Source organism: Lissotriton vulgaris, chromosome 2_2 (genome assembly GCF_964263255.1).
Source record: "Lissotriton vulgaris chromosome 2_2, aLisVul1.2, whole genome shotgun sequence".
Classification (NCBI taxonomy): Eukaryota; Metazoa; Chordata; class Amphibia; order Caudata; family Salamandridae; genus Lissotriton; species Lissotriton vulgaris.
Genome location: NC_141688.1, coordinates 120,076,167 through 120,099,502, shown reverse-complemented (window position 1 = coordinate 120,099,502; position 23,336 = coordinate 120,076,167). Strand labels below are relative to the sequence as shown.

Sequence of the window (23,336 nt, the reverse complement as noted above, 5' to 3'; positions counted from 1 at the left end):
AAGAGTTCTTTCGTGGAAAGTAGTCAAGATTCAGAATTATCTAATTTGGGAAGGGGGCCCGCTCCTACCTTTATTCTAAAAAAAAGGGGCAGGCATGCGACTAGGTCCTGCCCATGGGTGGGACCAGGAGGGGGGTGGTTACACCCCTCTCCCTTATCCGGACTTTCCCCAGCTCAGGGGCTGGTGTACCCTTGGAACTGGTTCAAACCGGCAGATGCATAGTGAGCCCTGGGGTGCCACTTGCAGTCACCTTCCTTGACTGGTATGTAAGAAAAATCGAGGAGGTTGTCCAAATACTCTCCAAAGGATTAAGAGGTGGTAATGGGGGAAATAACAAAACCAAAGTAAGCGATAGAAAAATAGGTAAACTAACAGGCTGGTTCACAAAGGAATGTCTGGAAAAGAAAAGAGAAGTCAGGAGAATGGCCCGCCGGTTTGCCCGAAATGGGAATCAGGCCAGTGGAAAGGACTTAGTCGCCCTAAAAAGAGAGTATAACATGTTAACAAGGAGGGTAAAAAGAGAATTTAAAGAAGGATGTTCGGTAAAACTTCTAGAGATGATTGATACAAGGAACCTACGCCAGTTCTGGCAACTAGTGAATTCAGCAGCAGAAGGCCACAAAAGGGCAATGAACTGCATTGTTGAGGAGGCGGCCTGGGAGGAATATTTACAGGACCTGTATAGCGCAAAAACAGATCAGGAAGAGAACCAGTACACAGATTGGAGCGGTCTGGTAGTAGGTATGAAACCTGAGTTTTCTGTCGATGAGGTTAGGAAAACGATAAAGAGTTTAAACCTTACGAGAGCAGCAGGCCCTGATAACCTCCCGGCAGTGATAATCAAAACACAACCAGACTGGTGGGCAAAAATTTTTGCGGACATGTTTCAAATAATCCTAGAAACCGGGAGATTCCCCGATACCTGGAAAGGGGCCATAATACGACCCATACATAAGAAAGGGGATATGTATAGTCCTAAAAACTATAGGCTAATTAATTTACTTGACATTGGGGAGAAGATCTTCGCCAAAATATTACTATGCAAATTAAAAAACTGGGTAGAGATAAATCTAATTATCCCAGTGGAGCAGGGAGGATTCAAGGAAGGCCATTCCACAATGGACCACTGTTATGCCCTTTGGGCGCTGGCCCGGAAGTCGATAGAGCAAAGGGGAAACTTGTTTTGTTGTTTTGTCGACTTCCGGGCAGCCTTTGACTTAGTGGATCGCGGGAAACATTGGGAGTGCCTGATTAAATATAATATCCCAACTGACCTGTTAGCGATACTAAAAGAATTGCATAGAGGAAACTGGGCCCAAGTAGTAAAAGATACACAGCGGGCACTCACAAGGAAAATAGCAATAGACAATGGACTCCGACAGGGCTGCGTGTTAGCTCCTCTACTCTTTTCAATCTTTCTAGCAGACTTGCCGGTAACATTGGAGGTGGAGAAGAGTGCTAGCCCCAGAATGAGTGGTAAGAAAGTAGCATGCTTACTGTATGCAGATGATCTCGTTATTACTGACCAGACACAGCTGGGGCTACAGAGGAAATTAAATGCTTTTAACGATTACTGCAAGAGTAAACTGCTAATAGTAAATATGGACAAAATAAAGGTTATGTGCTTTGGTAAAAACCCAAAGAGCTTTTTCTGGTATCTAGATAAAACTAAATTAGAAACAGTAAAAGAATATAAATATCTGGACCTACGGTTCGAATCATCCTTAAAATGGAACAAACATGTAGAAAATCAAAATGCAAAAGCTTCTTCCTCTATTCGTGGCTTGAAAAAATTTAATAAAACCTACGGAGATATGTCACATAAACCCATGATAAAAGCTTTCTCAGCCATGGTCCCCCCACAAGTACTATATGGGGCAGAGGTCCTATTCCTTAGTGGTAAAGGGGATTGGAATCGGGAGGAAGGTAAAGCGGTAAAAACGCTATTGTCCTTGCCAAAGTCAGCCATGCTACAGGCAATTAGACTTGAAACAGGACTGATAGGGTGGAATACCCAGACCAGACCAGAATGGCTGTGGCTAGATTTTGGAAACGGCAATCTCTAGAGGAAGCGCAAAAGGTGTCACATTGGTGTAGTGGGGAAATACAACATAGCAATCTAAGATGGGCAGCTGAGGCAAAAAAGAAGATAAAAGAGACAATTTGTTGCCTAGATGTGGGTACGACCCAAAACCCCTTAGAAGCAATCTTTACAAAAGTGACACTAAGACAAAAAGAAAGGGAGTACTCGAGGTCACAGGACCTAGGTTATTTAAGAAACAAAAAATCGGTAAAAAACATGATAGAAGTGTGGGAAACCGATATAGGATATCCATACCTAGAAGCACTCCCGAATTATGGATTTAGGTGGGATATTTTAAAAATGAGAATTGGCATTATCCCTTGGAGAGTGGAGGAGAAAGTCACGGCAGAAATGATGTACCCAGATGGTTTTTGCAAGTGCGGTATGGGGTCTAAGTGTGAGATAATGCACATTCTTCTTGACTGTCTCAGGTATGTTGAAGTGAGAAAACGGATTTTGCGACCTATATTCATAAAATATAACACAAGAGTGAGAGCCCAAGCAATCAATTTAGTGCTAAGAATGGAATATCTAGAAATAGCTATAGCTTTGGGTTATTACCTGAAAGAAATTAATCAAATGGTCAGGGGAAAGCTCAAAGAAGTGTAGTGAGAAACCCCAGTTACCCTGTATACAATAAATGAAGAAGAGTAACTCAGGCAGGATAAGTCCAATGGGTTTTAATACCTTTTAATCTCCTTATAGCAATGATGGACTGATGAAGATAATGAACAGCCCTGACTTTAAAAGTCTAAGATAATTCGGATTTTAAGTAGAATGTTTTGTATGTTTTATACTTTTTTTAAAGATTTTAACAAAAGTTGTACACTGTTTTATTAATTAATTATGTACATTATCCTGAATTTTATTCGATTTGGTTTTAAAGACTAAGGTCTGAATAAAACAGAGTTTTTCTCTCTCTCACCTTCCTCTCAGCCCTGCCTACCTGGGATACACAAAACCCTGTCTGGGATGGTACTAGCACCGCCCCTGACAGGAAACCCTTTGTCCAAGCTCTCCTCGCCGGAAGGACTCCCAGCAGCAGGAGGTCAAACTTGTGCTAGTGGTGGCAGCATCCATTTTGTGATGCTGAGGCTCGAGTTAACTTTAACCGGGGTTCACAGTTACATACATGTCGTGTCCCTCTAGAAGGGTGGAATGCTAACCCCGTCGCCAGAATTGGCGAGGGCTTAGTATTCCAATTCGTATGACACCTTACTCGACATGTTTTGATAAAGCGATACCTAAGATAGCAAATAACCGCGAGGATTATAATGCACTTAAGAGTATATGGTACGCTTTATCATGGAACAGCTATTAGGACTTGGTTCCGCAAGCTGCAGACGGGCTCAGCTCATGCCAGAGCACCATCTCACATAATTCCAAGCACTCTGTCAGGATTGTTAAGGCCTGCCATAGGAGTGACTGATAGGAATACATGTGTCCATTTTAGGTTTAGATCTAGGGATACTATATCTAAAGCAAAGGGTGATTACACCACCTTACCCCAGCTGTCATGCAGCCAGTTGTGTCAGATTTAGATGGCCAGCCAGGGGTGGCATAATACATGCTGCAGCCCCTGGTAGGCCCTGGGTACACTGTTACAATAATGAAAGATCCATAGTCTGTAGGTAAATTAGGATCATAAGTTTATTGGAGATAATCAAGAGACCACAGGGAGGATGTACAAGACATGTACATCACAACATACACCTATGCCCTGGATACAGGGACTGATAAGGTGGCCCAGTACCAATTGGTAAATGCACCTAAGGTATATTTGTGTCAATTTAGAGAGAGAACAGCTAGGCTGTGGGTCTGATTAGCAGGCCCACAGCCAGGGAAAGTCCTAAACCAGTGAAGCAAAAAGCAAAAAGCAAAAATCTGGGGTGATCATAGGATTGCAGACCCTACTCTCCTACAATGTGCCAGTAACATTCCACACTGCACCCCTTCCACTGTTTCTTAAGCCCCCCTCATGTCCTGCTTCTCGGATAATGGATGTTCACAAGATATGCCAGTGGGATTGTGAGGAAATCTAATGCTCCCCTCCCTTTCTCCCGATTTTATAGAGCGCCCGCCCCTGCTGACTGTTTCAACTGCAGTTGAGGACACCAGACTATGCTTCTGGCTTCCCTGAGAATTATTCTGTGACCATTTAAAGGTATTGGCAGTTTGGTGTTGGACAGAAGGCTTGACGTATTTTCTGCTATGGTTCATCTCTCTCATGTGGCTTGTTTGCCAGGCCTGTGGCTGCTATATGATGCTTAATGATGCAACACGATCTCTAAAACACGCAATATTAGTATGGTGTCAAGGGGTGTTCATCAAAGAAGATGCATGAAATCCAGAAACGGGAGGAAAAAAAAGAAAGAAAAGCCTTACATTTTAGTTCTAAAAGCTTTACTTTATTTTTTTTCTTTTGGGATTTCTCTGGGGGTAAAATGCCTTAACCCCTCCGCCGCGCTGAACGTTCCGCGCTGATGCGGAACGTTCTATTGCGCGGGAGGGGCCGGAACGTTCAACGGACGTGTGCAGCACTACCGAGGTAGTGCACGCGACGTCTGCTGAACGTGGCCAGCACTGAAGGGGTTAATATTGCTCCCCAGCAGCACATTCTCCTCTCCCTCAAAACGTGCAAGTGGTAGTGAACGTGAGGCGCAAGAATCGGTTGCTTGTTGACCTTGGGCCACTCGTCAGGAGTTTAGAGGGTATTTTGAATATTACAGAACCACTTGTAAACATTTCCTTGTGGCGTGCACTATACAAATGACGCCATCATCATCTTTAAAAACCGCTGCTTAAAAAACTCACCTTGCAAATACTAAACGCACAGGCTGGATATTAAAGTTACTTTAAATCTGGATATTGCGAAAATGTGAGCTGTGGGGAAATTGAGAAAAAAATCCTGACCTAAGTAATGGAAATAAGAATCTTCATGATGAAAGCTGTAAATCACAGCAAAAGAAAATTAAACGGTCAAACAATGTGGAACAAGATTGGAAATAGAGGGACGACTAACATTACAAAAGAGTTTGATTAGTAAATTTTAAATGAATTCCCCAGAAACGCATCATTTGAAATTGCCCAGTGTACCAACTAACCCTGCAATGACACCAGGCCGGTAAAGCGCAGATATTAATTAAATCAGAAGGTCTTCAACAAATTAGAGGCAGGCGAAATTCCACCTACAGTGTTAACAGAGATCACACGGGCAATATATTAGGCCAAGCAAACTGTCACGCCGGGCCCTGTGAATGAAGCCATGGATTAGAAATATGGTCTCAAACACGACGTGGCTACGACTGTCCAAGAAATGAAAGGTCTCGCATTTAGTGCATGCAAAGAGAAACTTCATTAAAAGCGAAAATGAAAAGCATATAGTTGTGCAACAGTAAATCACCGCAGAGTTAATGAGCCAAGACCTTTAAGGGCAAACTCAAAAATCTTGATAAAGTGCCTTTGGGCGCCTTATCTTAAAAGAAATATTAGATGTGACAAAAGAAGCAGAAGAAAGTATTTTCCTGTCCTGCAATAATAGAGCGACATAGAATATACTCCTCTCAGCCCTTTGAACAAAACATATTGTTTTAAATAAGAAATCTTGTTTTATATTAAATATATATAAGAAATATTGTTTTTTATATATATATATATATATATATATATATACACACACAGAACACATGGCCTGAGAATTCTCTTGGAGATTTTAAAGGGGCCATTCCATGAAAAGAAAAGCTTGTTTCTACAGTTTCTTACTCATTCTTAAATAATAACCAACAGTAAGGATTTTGGAACGCTCCTTTATTTAGGAGACCTGCTTGGGTTGTAAAACCTATTGTGACCTAATGCACAAGTTCTCCCTTTTAAGAGTCTGGTACACTTTTAAGATCTCTGGACCAGTTGTCAGTCAAGGTTGCCTTACTAACATATCTGTCTATTATTATCATTTCCTACGACTGAGTGGATTTCTAAAGTATGATGAGTATTGGTCACCCAAGTTTTTAGTTTAGCTCAGCAAAACATCCTTTTTCTGATAAAAGTCCTCAAAGCTGGTGAAAGATTCTGAGCAAAAAAGTGTCTCTCCCCTTGGATGCTAGCACTCCGAATATTGAGAATAGCATACGAGGAAACAGACATTTGGAAATGTATGATGAGGCTAATGAAACTAGCACTTCAATGTGGGGCATTTCATTTGAAATATCACTCCTTGCCCTGCTAGTAAGGCTATCTTTCCGACATGACAAAGAAAGTCTAGAAGAGAATTGATGATTTCACCATTGTTTGAAATGGAAAAATAGAAGTGCAGGTACTCTGTACCAGAGTACCTGCTTGTTACTCCAGCACTTTTTTTTTTTTGGAAGGGAGAGTACCGGCACTACTCAAGAGTCTTTAGTAGTGCCGGTACTCTCCCTTCCAAAATAAAAAAGTGCTGCTACTCCGTACCAGAGAGTACCGGCCCATTTAAAGCTCTGGATTTCACCAAAGATCGCTGTGTTCTGAGAAAACAAGAAGAAAGGCAAGAGGTAACCTTATCTTATCTAATTAAATTTAAGAGTCCGAATACCCAGAGTTTTTAACTTTGCTTGCTTGGAGCGCTGAAAATATTGACTTAACACCTGTGGAGTGTGGGCGTGGCCAATGTCTGTTCTTTCAGCCAGTCATTATAAGCTTGGCTTAATTGCCATCAGCTGAAGATAACTCTTTTAATGAATCCGAATTGTCTAGTTCCAGACACTCCTCCATGATGCAAAAGTATTGCCGTCAACTGATGTGTTCACATATTTCCAGATCTACATAAAATATTCTCAAGTAAAGAAAACAAGGTACTAAACAGACAGAAAACAGAGCCAGGAAGAAGGACCAACACTCTGGAACCTCGCAGGAACCGGTGGTTGTTTCAGTCATAAGCATATCTAGGTTAACTATTCAAAACCTCTCATTTTTAAAGAGCTCAAACACTGCTACCGACACAAACAGCCACTATAAACTGGGGGTCCCGGTCATTAGATTTAAGAGCAATACACACGCCGTGATGACCAACTGCCCTGTGGCGTCTCTCTGAAACACCATGCAAAGCTATCTAAGGGCCAGAAACGTCCAGGAGTTTGGCTAAGAAATGGAGTGTTTATTTGGTGTGAAAATTATCCGAAATCTCAAGATCCAAAACAGATTTTTTAATGAAAGTTCCTTTTCCTTAGATGTTCATTATTGGGCTGTGAACTGTGGCAAAATAAGCCAAAAGTGTGTCCCTACAAATTAAATACATGCCCCAAGTCATGTTCATGCGAAAAAACATCTATACCTTGAAAACATTTCTACAGTTGCATGGGACAAAGAAAGCTAAAGTATATGTTTCCTGAGGCCAGCAAAATAGCCATTTACTGTTCAAATTTAACCTAAGCCAAATAAAGAAATGAAGCCTGTGAGAAAGCAGAAAAATATTAGGTTGGATTACTGTATATACTTTTCTTTGGTGAGAACCTTTGTAATATTCTCCATATTTTCTTAGGCACCTATAGTAGAGAAGAGATTCTTTCCTGCATATGACCCACCCAGAACTTTGCCAACTCTCTTGCCTTAAAAACTCCTTCAACCCTGGTAGCCCTCTTTATTTAAAACGAAACACCCAACTGAATGTATCCTTCATATCTCTACAGCAGGCAGAGCCTTCCAAAATGCACATATTCTCCAACTTCCTTTATTATGCTGACATTGGGGTCTGCGTTTGCCCAGGATTAAGAATAACATGTAGATGTTAAATTTGATCGGGTGATATGCACTATGATCCAAGTATAAGACTTAACCCATTCTTCATACCCTTTAATAACTACCTAAAAAGTGACCTACTCTTGAAACTGCCGGCACCTCCTGATGTACTCTTGAATTTCCCATCACAAACAGCAGCTATCCACCATGTCTATGTACAACTCTCAAGCCCATTTAATTTCTCGCTGCAAAGAGAAAACTGCTGTCGCGTCTTACTAATTATGATGCGTTCCTTATCTGCTTGACTTTGCTGATCAGTCACAAGGAGTTGCTCTTCTTTGTGATTTGACCCCCTGTTAATGTCTCTGTGCCGTGCATCTATTGAAACTGAGCTAACATCACCTCGGATCATGCTGAACTGCAGAAAAAAGCAAAGTATACAATGAGGTATTCAATTTGCGATTTAAAAGTAGAGATGCTGTGTTACGGAACAAAGGGTTTCAGATAGATTGCCATTCTCTTTCTGTATTTCACCTCCGACCAGAGATCGTTTTAGAACTTCAGCAGTGGCGTGACAAGCTATATGAAGGTCTGTGTTCCACCCAGGTTGCTCTTGCGCACCGAGGGGATCCTGTATTGAGGAGCTACAGTTGGTTAACACAATTTCTGCAACAGGATGTCTGCTTATGTTTAGGATGTTATCCTTTTAAACCAAAGACATACGAACAGGTATGGGAGAGGTCACTGTGCATGTTTGACCATCACTAATTCCTGAAACAATGCAAAAGCTAAGTTACATTTACTGGTAATTTTATTGGTAGAAGCAGCATTCGAAACCCCCTCCCCTAGGCAGCAAACACAAGGAATCCGAATAAAACAATACGCCCACGCCTACTTCACTAGAACTTACGAAACTGTGAATCAAAATTCCTAGGAGTCAGGGAGACGTACCGTACATTGTGCAACATCCTCATTATCGAGCAGATGCCACAGTTTTCACATATTGTTCCACTGCTTCAGTGCCACTTCTAGAATGACTTCTATGGGTTTTGGAAACTGAGGAGAAAATCAACAGAACAGACACCTCCATTTTTCTGTCTTTTTCACATTTTGTTGATAGGAAAGATTTATTTTCTGTCTTCCCATCTGATGATCGGAATGTGTAACCAGAGGTGCCTTCAGTAGGTCATGGAGGGATCGGTCCAGCCAGATTTTCAGGAAGGCCACTGAATACGTTAATTATTTCAATTTCGATGAATGTTATGTAAATCTACTTTATGTGGATATCTCGATATTCTGGCATGGATTCGACCCTCCTGAATCTGAGTTGGACTCCCCAGGTGTAAACCATGAACGTGTAATGAAACCATGCCGTTGACAATGTTCTGTTCAGTGTTTTGTTGATTTAATTGTTGCCTGCTGTATCTTTGTCTTAATGATTGGGATTGTAAGTTGTGAACAATCTTGTTTTCTTTTTCAGGCCTCCTTGTTGCAGCGGTTTCAGAGCACCCTGATAATAGCAGAACACAACAATGAAACACTTACACCCATCACCCTTAATGCCATCACTGCAGCCAAGCAGCTCGGTGGCGAAGTGTCTTGCCTCGTAGCTGGCACCAACTGTAGCAAGGTGAGTAGTGTACTGTTTTATTGTGCTTAGCTTTTCTTCAGTGTTAGCCTTCTAGATTGTTTATGAATTCTACCTGTGATGCCTATGTGTATTCTATGCTGTGGCAGTTAGAGCTTTGGCCAGATGGGTTACAGTAAATTATTCTGTCATCGAACGGGAAGCACTTGCGGCGGCTTGGGGGGCAAGTTATTTTAGAACTTACTTGTGGGGTTCTCGATTTGTTCTTCGTACAGATCACAAGCCCCTGCTTAATGTTTTAGCTCCTGGGGGTACTGGGAAGGGCTCACCCAGGTTGGCCAGATTAGCTTTTCGTCTACAGGATTATCAATTTGAAGTGGAGTTTGTACATGGTTGGAAGAACATCCAGGCGGACTGCCTATCTCGTCTTCCTGTGCAGTCTAGTATGGTGCCAAACTCTTTGGATGATGTGCCGGATGATACTGCAGTTGCCTTCTTACAAGATGTCTTGTTCTTGGGGGAAGGTTCCTTTTCTTCTGAGGAGTGGTCAAAGGGCATGGAGGAGGATTCTGTTTTAAAAGCTGTGGTGGATCTTGTTGTCAAAGGGTCGAGAAGAGAGAGTACTTTCGAGCCTCCAGTTAGGCCCTTTCTTAGAGTCTTGAGTGAATTATCTTTGTCTGGTAAGAATGTATTGAGGAGAGGTGATCGTTTTATTCCTCCTAGTTCTTTGAGGAGTAAGATTCTTAACATGGCTCATGAGGGTCATTTGGGGCAGACCCTCACCCAAAGACGTGTGAAGGAAAATTTCTGGTGGCCTTTGATTCCGATGCTGTGGATTGTGTAATTAAGTGTAGTTTTTGTAAGGAGGGAGAAAAACGTCTTAAGGTTGTAGGCTCTCGTTCAGTTGGTAGTATTTCATTTACGGATCTACCTTGGCACAGTATCTGCCTTGATTTCATTGGTCCAATGAATGAGTTACCTTCTAATCAGCGTTTTGCTGTTGTCGTAATTGATTGCTTTTCTAAGTGGTTGGCTGTTCATTTTATGAGGGAGATTACTACCGACTCCACTATTAGTTTCCTAAAGAGTGTCTTTGTTGATGAGGGTTTTCCCTCAGTGCTGATTACTGACAACGGCACTCAATTGACGTCTGCTAAAATGACTTCTTTTGTTCGTGAGTGTGGTATTGAGCATCATCGTACGTGTCTGTACAATCCAGAGAGCAATGGTTTGTGTGAGAGAGTAAATCGGTTAGTGAAGGGTGTGATTCAGATGTTTGTTGCGAGTGGGTGCTTCTCGAATGAGCGTGTTCAAGAACTTGTGTGGGCCTATCGCTCAACTCCCCATAAACATGGGGAAAAGTCTCCTTTTGAGTTGATGCGTGGCCGTCCTCCTGTTTCGAGGTTGACTCCTTCTTGGTTGAGAAGTCTTGATAATCCATCTCCTTCACCTAACTTGGCTTCTTCACCAATCTCAGTTGGTGACCTTGTCAAAGTTAAGCCTGGTCGTTGTTCTAAAGGCCTTACTAAGTTTAGAGGTCCTTTTTTTGTTAAGAAGGCTTTTTCCCATTTTGTCCTTCTTGACAATGGAGAAAAATGGAATTACAGGAGGGTGGCACTTTATCAAAAGCGTGGAGCTGTTTATAAGGGGGATTCTTCAAATGTGTGTGATAAGAACTGCAATGGCTACATGTTATCCTCTCATGGTAACTCTAATGTTTCTTCTCCGTCTGCTGTACGGGGGGAGGTGGGTAGTGGTGATGCTTCTACATTATTGTGTGACGATGGTGGTTCTGCCCTTGATGCTAGTTCTACCCGTGATCCTGTTCCTGTTCGCTTGGCTCCTTTAAGTATCAGTCTGAGGAGTCCGCGTTCCCGTCATCCTCCAGTTTACTTGGATGATTACATTCATTGATGGTTCTTTTGTTCTTTTATTTCTTTTGGTTTTATGTTAATTTCTTTTGTTGTCTAAGGGGGGAGATATGTTGTATTGTGCTTAGCTTTTCTTCAGTGTTAGCCTTCTAGATTGTTTATGAATTCTACCTGTGATGCCTATGTGTATTCTATGCCGTGGCAGTTAGAGCTTTGGCCAGATGGGTTACAGACCTGTTTTCTTCTGTGCTGCATTAAACCTATTTCCTGCCTTCTATCAACGTGTAAGATCCTCATTCTTACTTACTTCATGTACCTACTTATTCCTGATGTCACAATGAACATAAGCATATTCATAGTACTTCTGGAGGCTCAGGTGAGATGGACGCTGATTCCACTGATATTCAGAGCTATCTCTACTGAGGATAAAGTTTAAATGCCCAGCATGAAGGACGTTGCATGTATTACGTGACCTGCTACTTCTGACGTGAATGAGCAGCCAAGATACTGGGGCTTATTTTAAGCCACAGTAAGGTTCAGTCGAACTCCTGTTGTATCCCGATGGCTTCAGTAGGGTCAGGAATCAAGTATTTTCTGGAGAATTAGGAGATGACGATATAGACTCATTGAGCAGCAATGGCATTTAGTAAGTGGTGGAGAACGAGAGCACACCTGGTTCGAATGCCATCCTCCTCAGTACCATTGTAATGTGGTCTTCTTCCAGGAGACACATGGTCTCACAGCATGTTTAATTCCTGTGTCTGTGTTTAAGGTCCGTCGTTTGACTTTCTGTTTTGTAAGAAAGTAGATGACTCCCAAATCGTACTTTATTTATATGACCGCCTGTGGTCCTGTTCGAAACAAAACTATAAGTAGTTCACTTCTAGAATTTGGATCACTGATGTATTGGTTGCTGGGTTGGCCTTCCATCTGACCTTACCCTGAAAGTTTAATGATCTCACTCTTTCTCGCCTCTCGCTAGCATGTTGGAATGTCATTGCTGAGGTTTCTCTCTTGTCTCCTGTTCCTTCTCGTACACGAGTTATTTGAGCCCTCTCATTCACGAGATGAGACCCTTACTTTGGTAATTGGGGTTCTCATGTCCCTAAAGACTCCTAGCCACATATGAGTGTTGGACAGACTGGAGCTGGGCTTGCACCCAAGGAATTATGTATAAAAGTCTGGTGCAGTGCCGGCCTTAGTTTGCACAGTTGCACTCTTATGCATGTTCGTTCTTTGGCCTATACGTAATGTTATAATCTACCACCTGGCATAGAGGCTCTGCCCAGTGAGTCGTCGGCACTCTCCCTCATGATGATCAATAAGGCAGCTCTGGCATGAATACCTCTTGAGCACAGTAGCGCAAGGAGTGAAGGAGGCGTGCTAGGAACAGCAAAACATCATCTGTGTGTGGGCTTTCATAGTGCGCTTATATTGCAAACGGCTAATTAGAGTGTAGTGGGCAGTGCCTTCCTAAATGTATGTGCTGACCAGTGATAGTAAGACATACACTGATGGCTTGATTTAAGTTTCCCCAAAACACACGCACGGTGCTGTCAGGAATGGTTGCAAATAGTGTTACGACTGTGCCACTCTAGGCAACCGCCTCCTTTGTGCAAATCACTACTGATCCTGCTCATCGGGAACTGCCAGGCGAGGCTCCTTCCAGAAGAGATCACAAGCAACCCCAGACCTGTTTGATCCTGTGGCACAGCAAGCAAGGGGCCCATGTCTTGGCAACCCCTTAGCCACTCAAGGCATCCTGCAGTATATACATTAGGTGATGAGAGGAATGCGTGCAAATAGTCTAACTACTGGTAGTCGTTTGAATTAGCATTCCATCCCACTGTTCTACGCCCAGCCTGCCATTCTAGACCAAAGGTATGGCGAGAGAGTAGTCCCATGTACACTGCTTCCCTGGAACCAAGCTGCACCGACCCAAGACCCAAATAGGCCGCAACTGGTTTTAAGTTGCTTGTCTTCTGCTTCAGAGAGGACCTAACTTCACAGTTCATGCTGGACTTTTCCTACTGTAGCAGGACCAAGGATCCTTTACACATGGCTGGGTTTAATCTGAGGAACCATTGTATACAAAAAACAATGAGTTGAAATACTACCCTGAGCGATTGTCACCTTTTGTTTGTTTGATTGGACTGGGTTTCCCGTCTGTCCACTTGGATCAGTAGTTTGTGTATTGCATTAGACAGAGACTGGTGGCACTATTTTGTCATTTGGAGGGAAATGGGGACACAGTGGCATGTAGGGGGTCAGGGACTTGGCTCCTATATGGGCAATGTGGGCTATGCATGTCTATGATATGGGGAAAAAGGGCTCATCATGGCATGTCTTGTAGATTAGGAAAGAGATGAATTATTCAGCAAGTCTCTATAGGTAAGGAGCACACCATGGGGTTGTTGGCTTATGGGTGGAAGGGGACGGCATGGTTGGCATGTGGGGGAACATTAAAACACCGTAAGGCTGGCATTCTGATCCTCATGACCGGCATACGTCTGCCATATTACGGATGTGAATTAGCACATGATGGCAGCAATTGGCATAATAATGAAAATTAGGCATAATAATGAAAATTATACACAGATATTTGGGAACAAAATGAATGCATTTTCAGAAAATTACACACAATTTGTTTGCCTATTAGTTTTGTTACTAAAAATGTAAAACCTGGTATTTGGGTACAAATTAGTGTATTTTAAGAAAAGTACTAGATTGTGTTTAAGAACCGGGAACTTTACTCTATTTACGAACATGAACACTGGCCTTTGGAATGGCAAGCTGATATTTGGGACAAAAATTGAGTCTTTTAGTCCAAAGGATTTATTTAAAATATTCATAGAAGCAAAATTAGTGCATTTACAGAATATTTCAACTTGATGCTTAAGTGATAATTCATACTAATTTAGGGCAGTTATTACTGATGTGACTGACTTCTTGATCTAAAATTCTATTTTTTTAAATATGTGCTCTAAAATGCACTGTTTGGCACAATGTCCCACCTGCTACAAACTCGAGGTAGTATCAAGGGCCTTCTCCATCTATAGACCATGCTTTGGAGTATTTTATGAGTGCCCCTTCATAACTCTCTTTAAAATGTACTACTCAAATATTTCCTCTTGAGGAATGTCTCGTGTCCTCCCCCCGAACCCTCTGAATTTATTTGTGGAGGGTCAGTTGCTGTCTTTACTCGTGGACATTTAGGCACTATGTTTATGCTCCAAATGTTTGAAAGTTCCCTAGTATTAGAAATCATGTCTTTTGAAAGAACAGATATATAGATAAATAGATAGATTTGCAATGTGAGGTTCACTGTGGGGAAAATAAGCAGCAGTATTGTGAAACCGTTGCCTTCACCTCCCTCCCCCAATGACGCCTGTTGTTTTGGTCGTGTAAGCAGAGAAGTTGTCGCTTCGGATTACGTTTGCCCAGCTCTCAAATTACCTGAACACTTAATGAGAGCATGTTTGTGTTCTGGTCAGTGACCTCATTGCACAGATTACACATTTTTCTCATTGTTTAGATGATGCAAGTTCCAGCATCAGTGGCTCATGAAGAGGCAAACCTGTCATAGTCCCAATGGCTAACAGCATGCGGTCTCTTGAGGACAAGGCCTAAGGTGGCCTGCTTGTGTTGCAGTTTTCCCAACCCTTCAGCCTTGTTTATAACTTGCACATTTTGGCTGTCAAGATTCTTCTTCCAAACATCTGGGTTTTGGGCGGGATTAGCTTGGAAAAGGTCATGGATGTGGCGTTGAATGTGAGGACACGTGCGTTGTTTGTAGGAGGAACTGAGTTGGGGATATAGTCCTATTTTTGAATTATGGGCAGTATTTGTGTCTGGTATGTGCTTGTCAAAGTGCACAAACCCTGTGTTTCTTTGGAGCCACTCACAGGCGCTCAAGCAATTTGGGATAGTTCTACTTTCACTGCCTGAAGTAGGATGATGTCTTGGCATCTAATGCCATATGTCCTCTTAAAGTGTACGCGTTGAAGACCTGGTCTGGTGTGTGTGTGTCTTGGAACTGCACGTGTCCTGAGCATCTTAAGGCCATGCTTGAACCTGCCCTTGCTACTTGACCAAGGGCAGGATTCAATAATCTTTTCACAAGTTTCCACTCGACTGATCAATCGCTGGACAGAAAAATTACTTATTGGAGTCATTAACTATAGATACTCATATTTGTGCTCAAAGGTCATGAGATTTCCACAATAATAAGCTCAAAAACATAGTGTGTTATGAAAGAGTGTTGCTTCATGTGCAGTGGGCACCTTATTCTGGAGTGACTGTACATTACGGAAGAGGTATATTAAATTGAGCATTCTGTAGCTTGTTGTTTGTGTAGTTGTAGTTATTTAATTGGTTTCGTTACTGCCACACTACTTTGTGTGGATCATTAAGTCAATAAAGCGCCTGCTTAAGAGACACACATTTGGAGAGTCTATTTCTATGTCCATCACATCTGAAGCTAGTGGTTAGGAGTTACCATGCCAGGTCTCCTTCCACTGGAGATGAGATAGACCACCATTTCCTCCATTAGTAAGGACATTGCCAAATGAAATATTAGAGCATCTGGTTTGGAAATCAAAGCTGTATATAATTTTGAAGCAACTCGGATTTCTAAACAACTCTGTCAATGGTAGTAGCTCTCTGTAAAGCAATAGTTGCCCTTGAGGGTAGAGACTGTGCATTTCACTTATGCGTTTATAGTATTTTTTGAAGAATCAGAAGGCAACAACTGTAGAGAATACTCAGAAATTGATAATAGCTTAGTAAAATAAAATTCTTATCATCTTTAGAAGTGGATAAGTCACATAAAATATCCTCCAAACAAAGCCCCACGTTGTAATATTTAATGTCCAAAGATATTGCCTTGATTAGGAAGACGGTTAAAAACATTCTTACATTACTGGAGGACTAAAAAAGGTACATTTATCTAGCATTCACCAAGAACGGTGTCCGATGAAGGAAGAGGGTCAGGGAGCTCAGACCATTACTTCATTCACTGCTAAAATCCCAACTCACCCACATTTCAGAATATAACCTTACCATAGGATTGTCTTCATTGGTACACATCCACCAAAAACATCTGTGCCAAACTGGACTGCATTTGACAGAGCAAATGTATGCCTGTCTGCAGATTTAACATTCGCAACCTCAAAGATTGAAAATTCTGTAACATTTCCCTTGGAAACCAGTCTGAGGAAATATTATCCCAACAACCGCTGGCGAACCCTCCCCAGAAAACACTGACCAAAGAGAGCTTGGTCCTGTCTCATATTTCTAGAGATTATATCTATAATTTTATAAATTTGAGGGTAACAAAATTATATTATGCCAAAAATAATGATAATACAAATCTAATTGCTCTTTCACCAGTTCTTATTTGCTTCAAATTGTCAATATCATCACATTAGTGGTCCCAGACTTCCTATCACAAAATCATTTTTATAGTTAACAAATAAACAGTTACAGCCGACATGTATTTCGTGGTCATATCTCTTTTTCAAGGCTGTGTATAACATAAAACAAATATAAATCTCCAATCCTATGCACAGTTTAACACGCTTATTAAAAACACAACTAATCATATAAAGGTTAAAAAAAACCTGTTAACTCCGGTTTTAGGACATAGGCTTTGGTTTTATCAGACATAGCAATTTGGTACATGGACAGTCTACTCGTAGGTGAACTATCAGTTGACTAGCAAATGTTATTATTTTGTGATTCAAAATGCATTCCTTTATCCAGAATTTCCAGATTGCAAAGGCGATGGTGGTTTTGTGATCACATTCCTAATACAAATATATACAAATATATACATATATATATATATATATATATATATATATATATATATATATATATATATATATATATATATATATATATATATATATATATATATATATATGAGATATTTGAAAATACTGTCATGAATTTTGCAAGGGTTTTATTACTGCTTGATTTTATCATGTCAATTTACATTGAATCATCAACAATATTTTATCATGAAATTGATTTTATATCTATGCAACTTTGCACAAATCCTCTGGCGTTATTTGCACAGTATATATTTGCACTTTATTTGCGTAATTTGCACTATTATGTACAAAGCGAATTTTGCACATTATTGATCTATGTTTTCATGAACAGTAATTTGATCGGCTTGAGCATTTATGCTTGTATAACCACATATTTTTAACTGTATTTAATAGCAGCTTATACATATTTTATAGTCCACTAATCTTGGATTATGAATGAATTAGACTCAACCATAAATTTTAAATATGATATCTGCATCTATTTTATTCCACCTATTTATGAGGTTTTTGATTGTCTTTTGTTGTTTGCAAAACAGACTACATATGTCTTCAGTTTGTAGTGTGTCTTTGCTTTTTATTTCATCACATGGTGTAGCTACTGTGAAAAAAATGCAATTAGAAAAAAAATCGTGAAAAAAAACATAAAGGGTGTTTGGTCAATTACCTGACGATCTGTGAGAAAGGGCGGACGCCCGAAACTCGTCAGATTTGGTAACTCTCTTTTAATAAATCTTTGCCGATAATAAGTCTGGACTTGCGTGGTCTTTTCTGTCCCTGCTTGTTGGGTGGCGGCGTTGTGGAAGACTGCAGTTGCTATATATATATATATATATATATATATTTTTGAATGGAAGGAAGAAGGCATGCTCAGTACAGATGAATATACTTTTCTCCAATGTGAATCACCAGTGTTACCCACCTTTTTATCACTTGTCAAAGATTCACAAGAATGCCAAAAGACCACCAGGGCGGCCGATCGGCAGCCTTTTAGAGCACACTTCTCGCTCCATTAATTCTTATCTTGCCCCCATTGTGAAGGACTTACCCTCATATGTGTTCAAGTTCAAGAATTTATATAGCGCACTACTCACCCAGAGGGTCTCAAGGGGCTTGGGGAGGGGAATCCTTATTTATCAAATAACCAGGTTTTAAGTTCTTTTCTGAAGGAGATGTGGTTCTGTGTAAGGCGGAGGTGAGTGGGGAGTGAGTTCCAGGTCTTGGCCGCCAAGTAGGAGAAGGATCTACCTCCCATGGTGGATCTTTGGAAACGCAGAACTGCGGCGAGGCCTTGATTGGAGGATCTTAGTTGGCGGGTGGGTGTGTAGAAGGATAGTCGAGTGTTGAGGCATTCGGGCCCTAGTTTGTAGAGGGCCTTGTGTGCGTGGGTGAGGAGACGGAATGTTATTCTCTTGTTGACGGGAAGCCAGTGGAGGTCTTTCAGGTGGCCGGTAATGTGATCTTGGCGAGGGATGTCCAAAATGAGTCTCGCTGATGCGTTTTGGATGCGTTGGATTTTTTTCTGTAATTTGGCTGTGATTCCGGCGTAGAGGGTGTTTCCGTAGTCTAGTAGACTCGTAACCAGTGCGTGGGTGACAGTCTTTCTTGTTTCGGTGGGGATCCAATGGAAGATTTTTTTGAGCATACGAAGTACGTTGAAGCAGGAGGATGAGACGGCGTTGACTTGTTTGGTCATTGAGAGTGAGGAGTCTAGGATGAAGCCAAGGTTACGTGCGTGGTCTGTGGGTATGGGTGCTGAGCCCAGATCCGAAGGCCACCATGAGTCGTCCCAGGCAGAGGGGGATGATCCTAGGATGAGTACTTCCGTTTTGTCTGAGTTAAGTTTTAAGCGGCTGTTTTTCATCCATACGGCTACTTCTTTCATGCCTTCGTGAAGATTGGTTTTGGCGGTATTGGGGTCTTTGGTGAGGGAAAGGATCAGCTGGGTGTCGTCAGCGTAGGAGATGATGTTAAAGTTGTGTTGATGCGCGATGGAAGCGAGTGGACTCATGTAAACTTTGAAGAGGGTGGGACTGAGTGATGATCCTTGTGGTAACCGCAGATGACTTCGGTGGCCTCTGATTTGAATGGGGGAAGTCGGACTCTCTGAGTTCTCCCAGCTAGGAACGAGATGATCCAGTCCAAGGCTTTGCCTTTTATGCCGATGTTGCTGAGGCGTTGTATGAGGATGCTGTGACCGACAGTGTCGAAGGCGGCGGAGAGGTCGAGTAGAATGAGGGCCACTGTTTCTCCGTTGTCCAGTAGTGTTCTGATGTCGTCTGTCGCTGCGATGAGGGCGGTTTCGGTGCTGTGTTTGGCTTGAAAGCCGGACTGTGAGGGATCGAGGGAGTTGTTGGATTCAAGGAAGGCGGCGAGTTGGTTATTGACGGCTTTCTCAATGACTTTGGCCGGGAATGGGAGGAGGGATATGGGGCGGTAGTTTTTAAGTTCAGAGGGGTCTGCTGTGGGTTTCTTCAGGAGGACGCTGACTTCTGCATGTTTCCAGCTTTCTGGGAAGGTAGACGAGTTGAAGGAGCAGTTGATGACATCACGGAGATGCGGTGCGATGATGGAGTCTGCTTTGTTGAAGTTGTGGTGAGGACATGGGTCGGTTGGCGAGCCAGAATGGATGGAATTCATTAGGCGGATGGTGTCTTCCATGGTGATTGGGTTCCAGGCGCTGAGGTTGTTAGAGGGCGGTTTAGGTTCTGAGGGGGGTGGAGAGGATTGTTCGTTGGAGCTGTTTTCGAAGCTGTTATGTATGTCGGCAATTTTGTTGTAGAAGAAGGAGGATAATGAATCGCAGAGGTCTTGGGAGGGGGTGATGTCGTTTGAGGCTGCGGTGGGGTTGGTGAATTCTTTGACGATGTTGAATAGTTCCTTGCTGTTATGGGCGTTGTTGTCAAGTCGATTCTTGAATGCTGATTTCTTGGTGGATCGAATCAGTTGGTGGTGTTTGCGGGTGGCTGCCTTGAAGGTGGTCATGTTGTCGGTGGTTGGGTTTTTTCTCCATGTTTTCTCGAGGGTACGGCATAGCTTCTTGGATTTCTTAAGGTCATCGTTGAACCAGGGGGCCTTTTTGCTGTCATGTTTGGTGTGATGGTTTTTCAAGGGTGCTAATTCGTCAGCGCTGTGAGTGATCCATTGTTTGAATTTGATGGCAGTTTGGTTTGGGTCCGATGAGAGGGCGGGTGGGTTTTGGTTGAGCGATGTGAGGAGTTGGTCGGTGGTGATTTTGTTCCATTTTCTTCGGGGAATAGGTTGTGGGGGGTTGTGGGTCGAGGTGGTTTTGTAGCTGAAGTGAACACAACTGTGGTCCGTCCAATGGAGAGCTGTGGTGCGATCGAAGGAGATGTTTGCTGAAGGTGACGATTGGGTCGAGCGTATGTCCGGCTACATGGGTGGGGGTGTCAATCAGTTGTTTGAGGCCGAGATTGGCCAGGTTGTCAAGAAGGGTGGTGGCGTTGCTGTCGTTTTTCTTTTCCAGGTGGAAGTTGAGGTCTCCTAGTAGAATGTAGTTCTCGGAGGCGAGGGCGTGTGGACTGATGAAGTCAGTGATGTCTTCGCTGAATTGTTTACGGGTTCCTAGAGGCCTGTAGATGAGGGTGCCTCTGAGTGTTGTCCTAGGGTCGGTGTGGATCTGGAAGTGGAGGTGTTCGGCGGTTGTAAGGTTATCGGAGTTGGTCGTGATTTTGATGGTGTTCTTATGGACGATGGCGATGCCTCCTCCTGTTTGGACGATGCGGTCTTTTCGGATGATCTTGTAATTGTCCGGGATGGCTATTGCTATGTCGGGTGTTGATGATGCGTTCATCCATGTTTCAGTAAGGAAGGCGACGTCCGGTGATGTAGTGTCGAGTAGATCCCAGAGTTCGGTGGCGTGTCTGTGGACCGAGCGGGTGTTCAGCAGGATGCATTTCAGGTGGTTAGAGCCGGAGCTGTGTTTGGGGTTAGTGGATGTGGTATGGGTCTTGTTGCTGGTGAATTTGCAGGAGTGGCAGGTGAAGGGACCGTGGGTACGTCCCGGGATAGCTTCGTAGCATTGTGGTGTGCGCCCGGGGTTAAGGGCGAGGAGGGTGGCGGCGTCATACCTTAAGCTGGAGGAGTGTCGTTTGCGGGGGCCAGGGGGTCTGGTGCTGGGCGCGGTCCAGGCGCGGACGGGCGTAGACGGGCTTACCTTTGGCGCACCTTCGGCGCGCATGGGGCGGGTCCGCTGCGCGCAAATGCATCTGTCATGAATGGATGGTGGAAGGGGAGGGGTGAGGGGGGGTCAGCTGGGAGGCGGGAGCGTGGTGGGGGGACGCGCTGGGATACACAACACCAAAATGCCAGCGAGCCAAAAGGGAAACAGGACACACTGAGTAACTGGCCACAAAGCGCTATGGCAAACAATGCTGGCAGCAGAGCGCTATAACAATTACTGCAATTATTGATATAACAAATTACTTCAGGCACCAAAACGCTGCTTGACAACAAAGCGCTATGTTAATTTAGTGTCAAATTAATTCTAATAACACTAGATGTTGTCAATTTATATACGTGTATTGATCACGAAAGTGGACTGAGAGCGACAAAGTGGTTCCTGGATAGGAAATCTCATAAATTTCAGACACACAGTGGCATGTTATTAAGTATGATGAGATTCTGCTTATATAACAATTTCTTCAGTTTTTACGGTCAACTGTATAAACAAATAAGAGGCACTTCTATGGGCTCGTGCTTCTCCCCCAGCTACGCGAACTTGTTCGTGGGCTGGTGGGAGAGGCACGAGGCATGGGGAGACACCAATGAAATGTGGAGTGAAAGGATCTTGATGTGGACAAGATACATAGATCTTTTCATTGGTTGGCGTGGTGATCGAACCTCGACGGAGGAATATATCGCCACGCTGAACAATAATGATCTTAATCTAAGATTCACCAGCACCATCAGTGAAACAAGCGTATGTTATCTTGATTTGGAGGTATTTGTGGAGAATGATAGTCTCCAAACTCGACTCTATAGAAAGCCAACAGCAGCAATGCCGTGTTACACGCGGCAAGCCACCATCCTTTGAGTCTTATCAAGAACGTACCATATGGTGAATATCTACGCCTTAAAAGAAATTGTTCAGCTGAGAAAGATTTTCAAAATGCAAAAAATTATGCAAGCAATAGGTTCCTAGCTAGGGGCTATTCCAATAACATCCTAAAACAGGCAGCTGTGAAAGCATCAGTAATCAATAGGAGGGATCTCCTAGTGGTTAAAGAGGCGCAGATAAAAAATGACCAAGTAAGAATGATCACCACCTTTAATATCAAATCAGGTGATCTAGTCCACACTTTCAAAAAAACTGGCATATCCTACATACGGACAACATCTTGAAAAAACACCTGTCTGATAGGCCGATGAGAACCTATCGAAGATGCCAGTTCTTATCAGACCATCTAATCCACAGCCACTTCTCCCCCTCACTGAATCCCCGACTTTAAACAGTATAAAGGGGTTCTTTCCATGCCTTCGCTGCAAAGCCTGTAAGTATAGTAAAAAAGTCAAAGAATATCCAGGAAGAACGGGAGAAGGAAAACAGAATAGAATAATCACTAAACATGTCAACTGTAACTCCGATTACACGGTCTATTGTTTAGAGTGCCCCTGTAAGAAACGTTACATAGGCAGTACTATTAACCCCACTAAACTGAGGATCCTGGAACACATGAGAGCTATCGCGAATAAGGATGAATCTTATCCGGTAGCTCGTCATTTTGCCGAATATCACCGAAGCAATAGGGATCTCCTGAGTTTTTATTGCATAGACCAAGTCAAGCGTTTAGAACGAGGTGGGGACAGGGAAAAGGCACTCCGCATCGCTGAATCTAGGTACATCATCGACCTCAAAACAATGACACCGTGGGGTCTTAATAATGATGAGGAGATGTGGGTGCACCTTTAGATGAGGAAAAAACGTTCTCCAATGGTTCGAAACTGGGAAATAGAAAAAGAGACCACTATGACTATACTTAGAAACTCCAACAATGTGACATTGCAAGCTATGAAATTATTAGTTGGATTCGAGCCCATACAGGGCGAGATAACGACTTAAAATAATGAACAAGTTATTAAGTCCCCACAACTTAAAGCAATATACCTAGGCGATACACCCTCTCACAACAAAAGCACGAGCTAGGAAAAACTTATGCTTTAATATTTTTTGGGCTCTTATAACTTGACTAAATTAATGAAATGTGTGCACGACAATAATGAAATGT

The 23,336-nt window shown here is 42.7% G+C and overlaps 1 protein-coding gene across 1 annotated transcript in view; it reads left to right on the top strand.

The window, feature by feature from the left end:
• The window catches only part of ETFA (electron transfer flavoprotein subunit alpha), a 415,153-nt gene that overhangs the window by 52,189 nt on the left and 339,628 nt on the right, over nucleotides 1-23,336 (top strand). Inside the window, exon 2 of the mRNA XM_086959425.1 lies at nucleotides 9,276-9,425. Within this exon, the coding sequence (XP_086815551.1) occupies nucleotides 9,276-9,425 (150 nt within the window). The remainder of the gene's footprint in view (nucleotides 1-9,275; nucleotides 9,426-23,336) is intronic.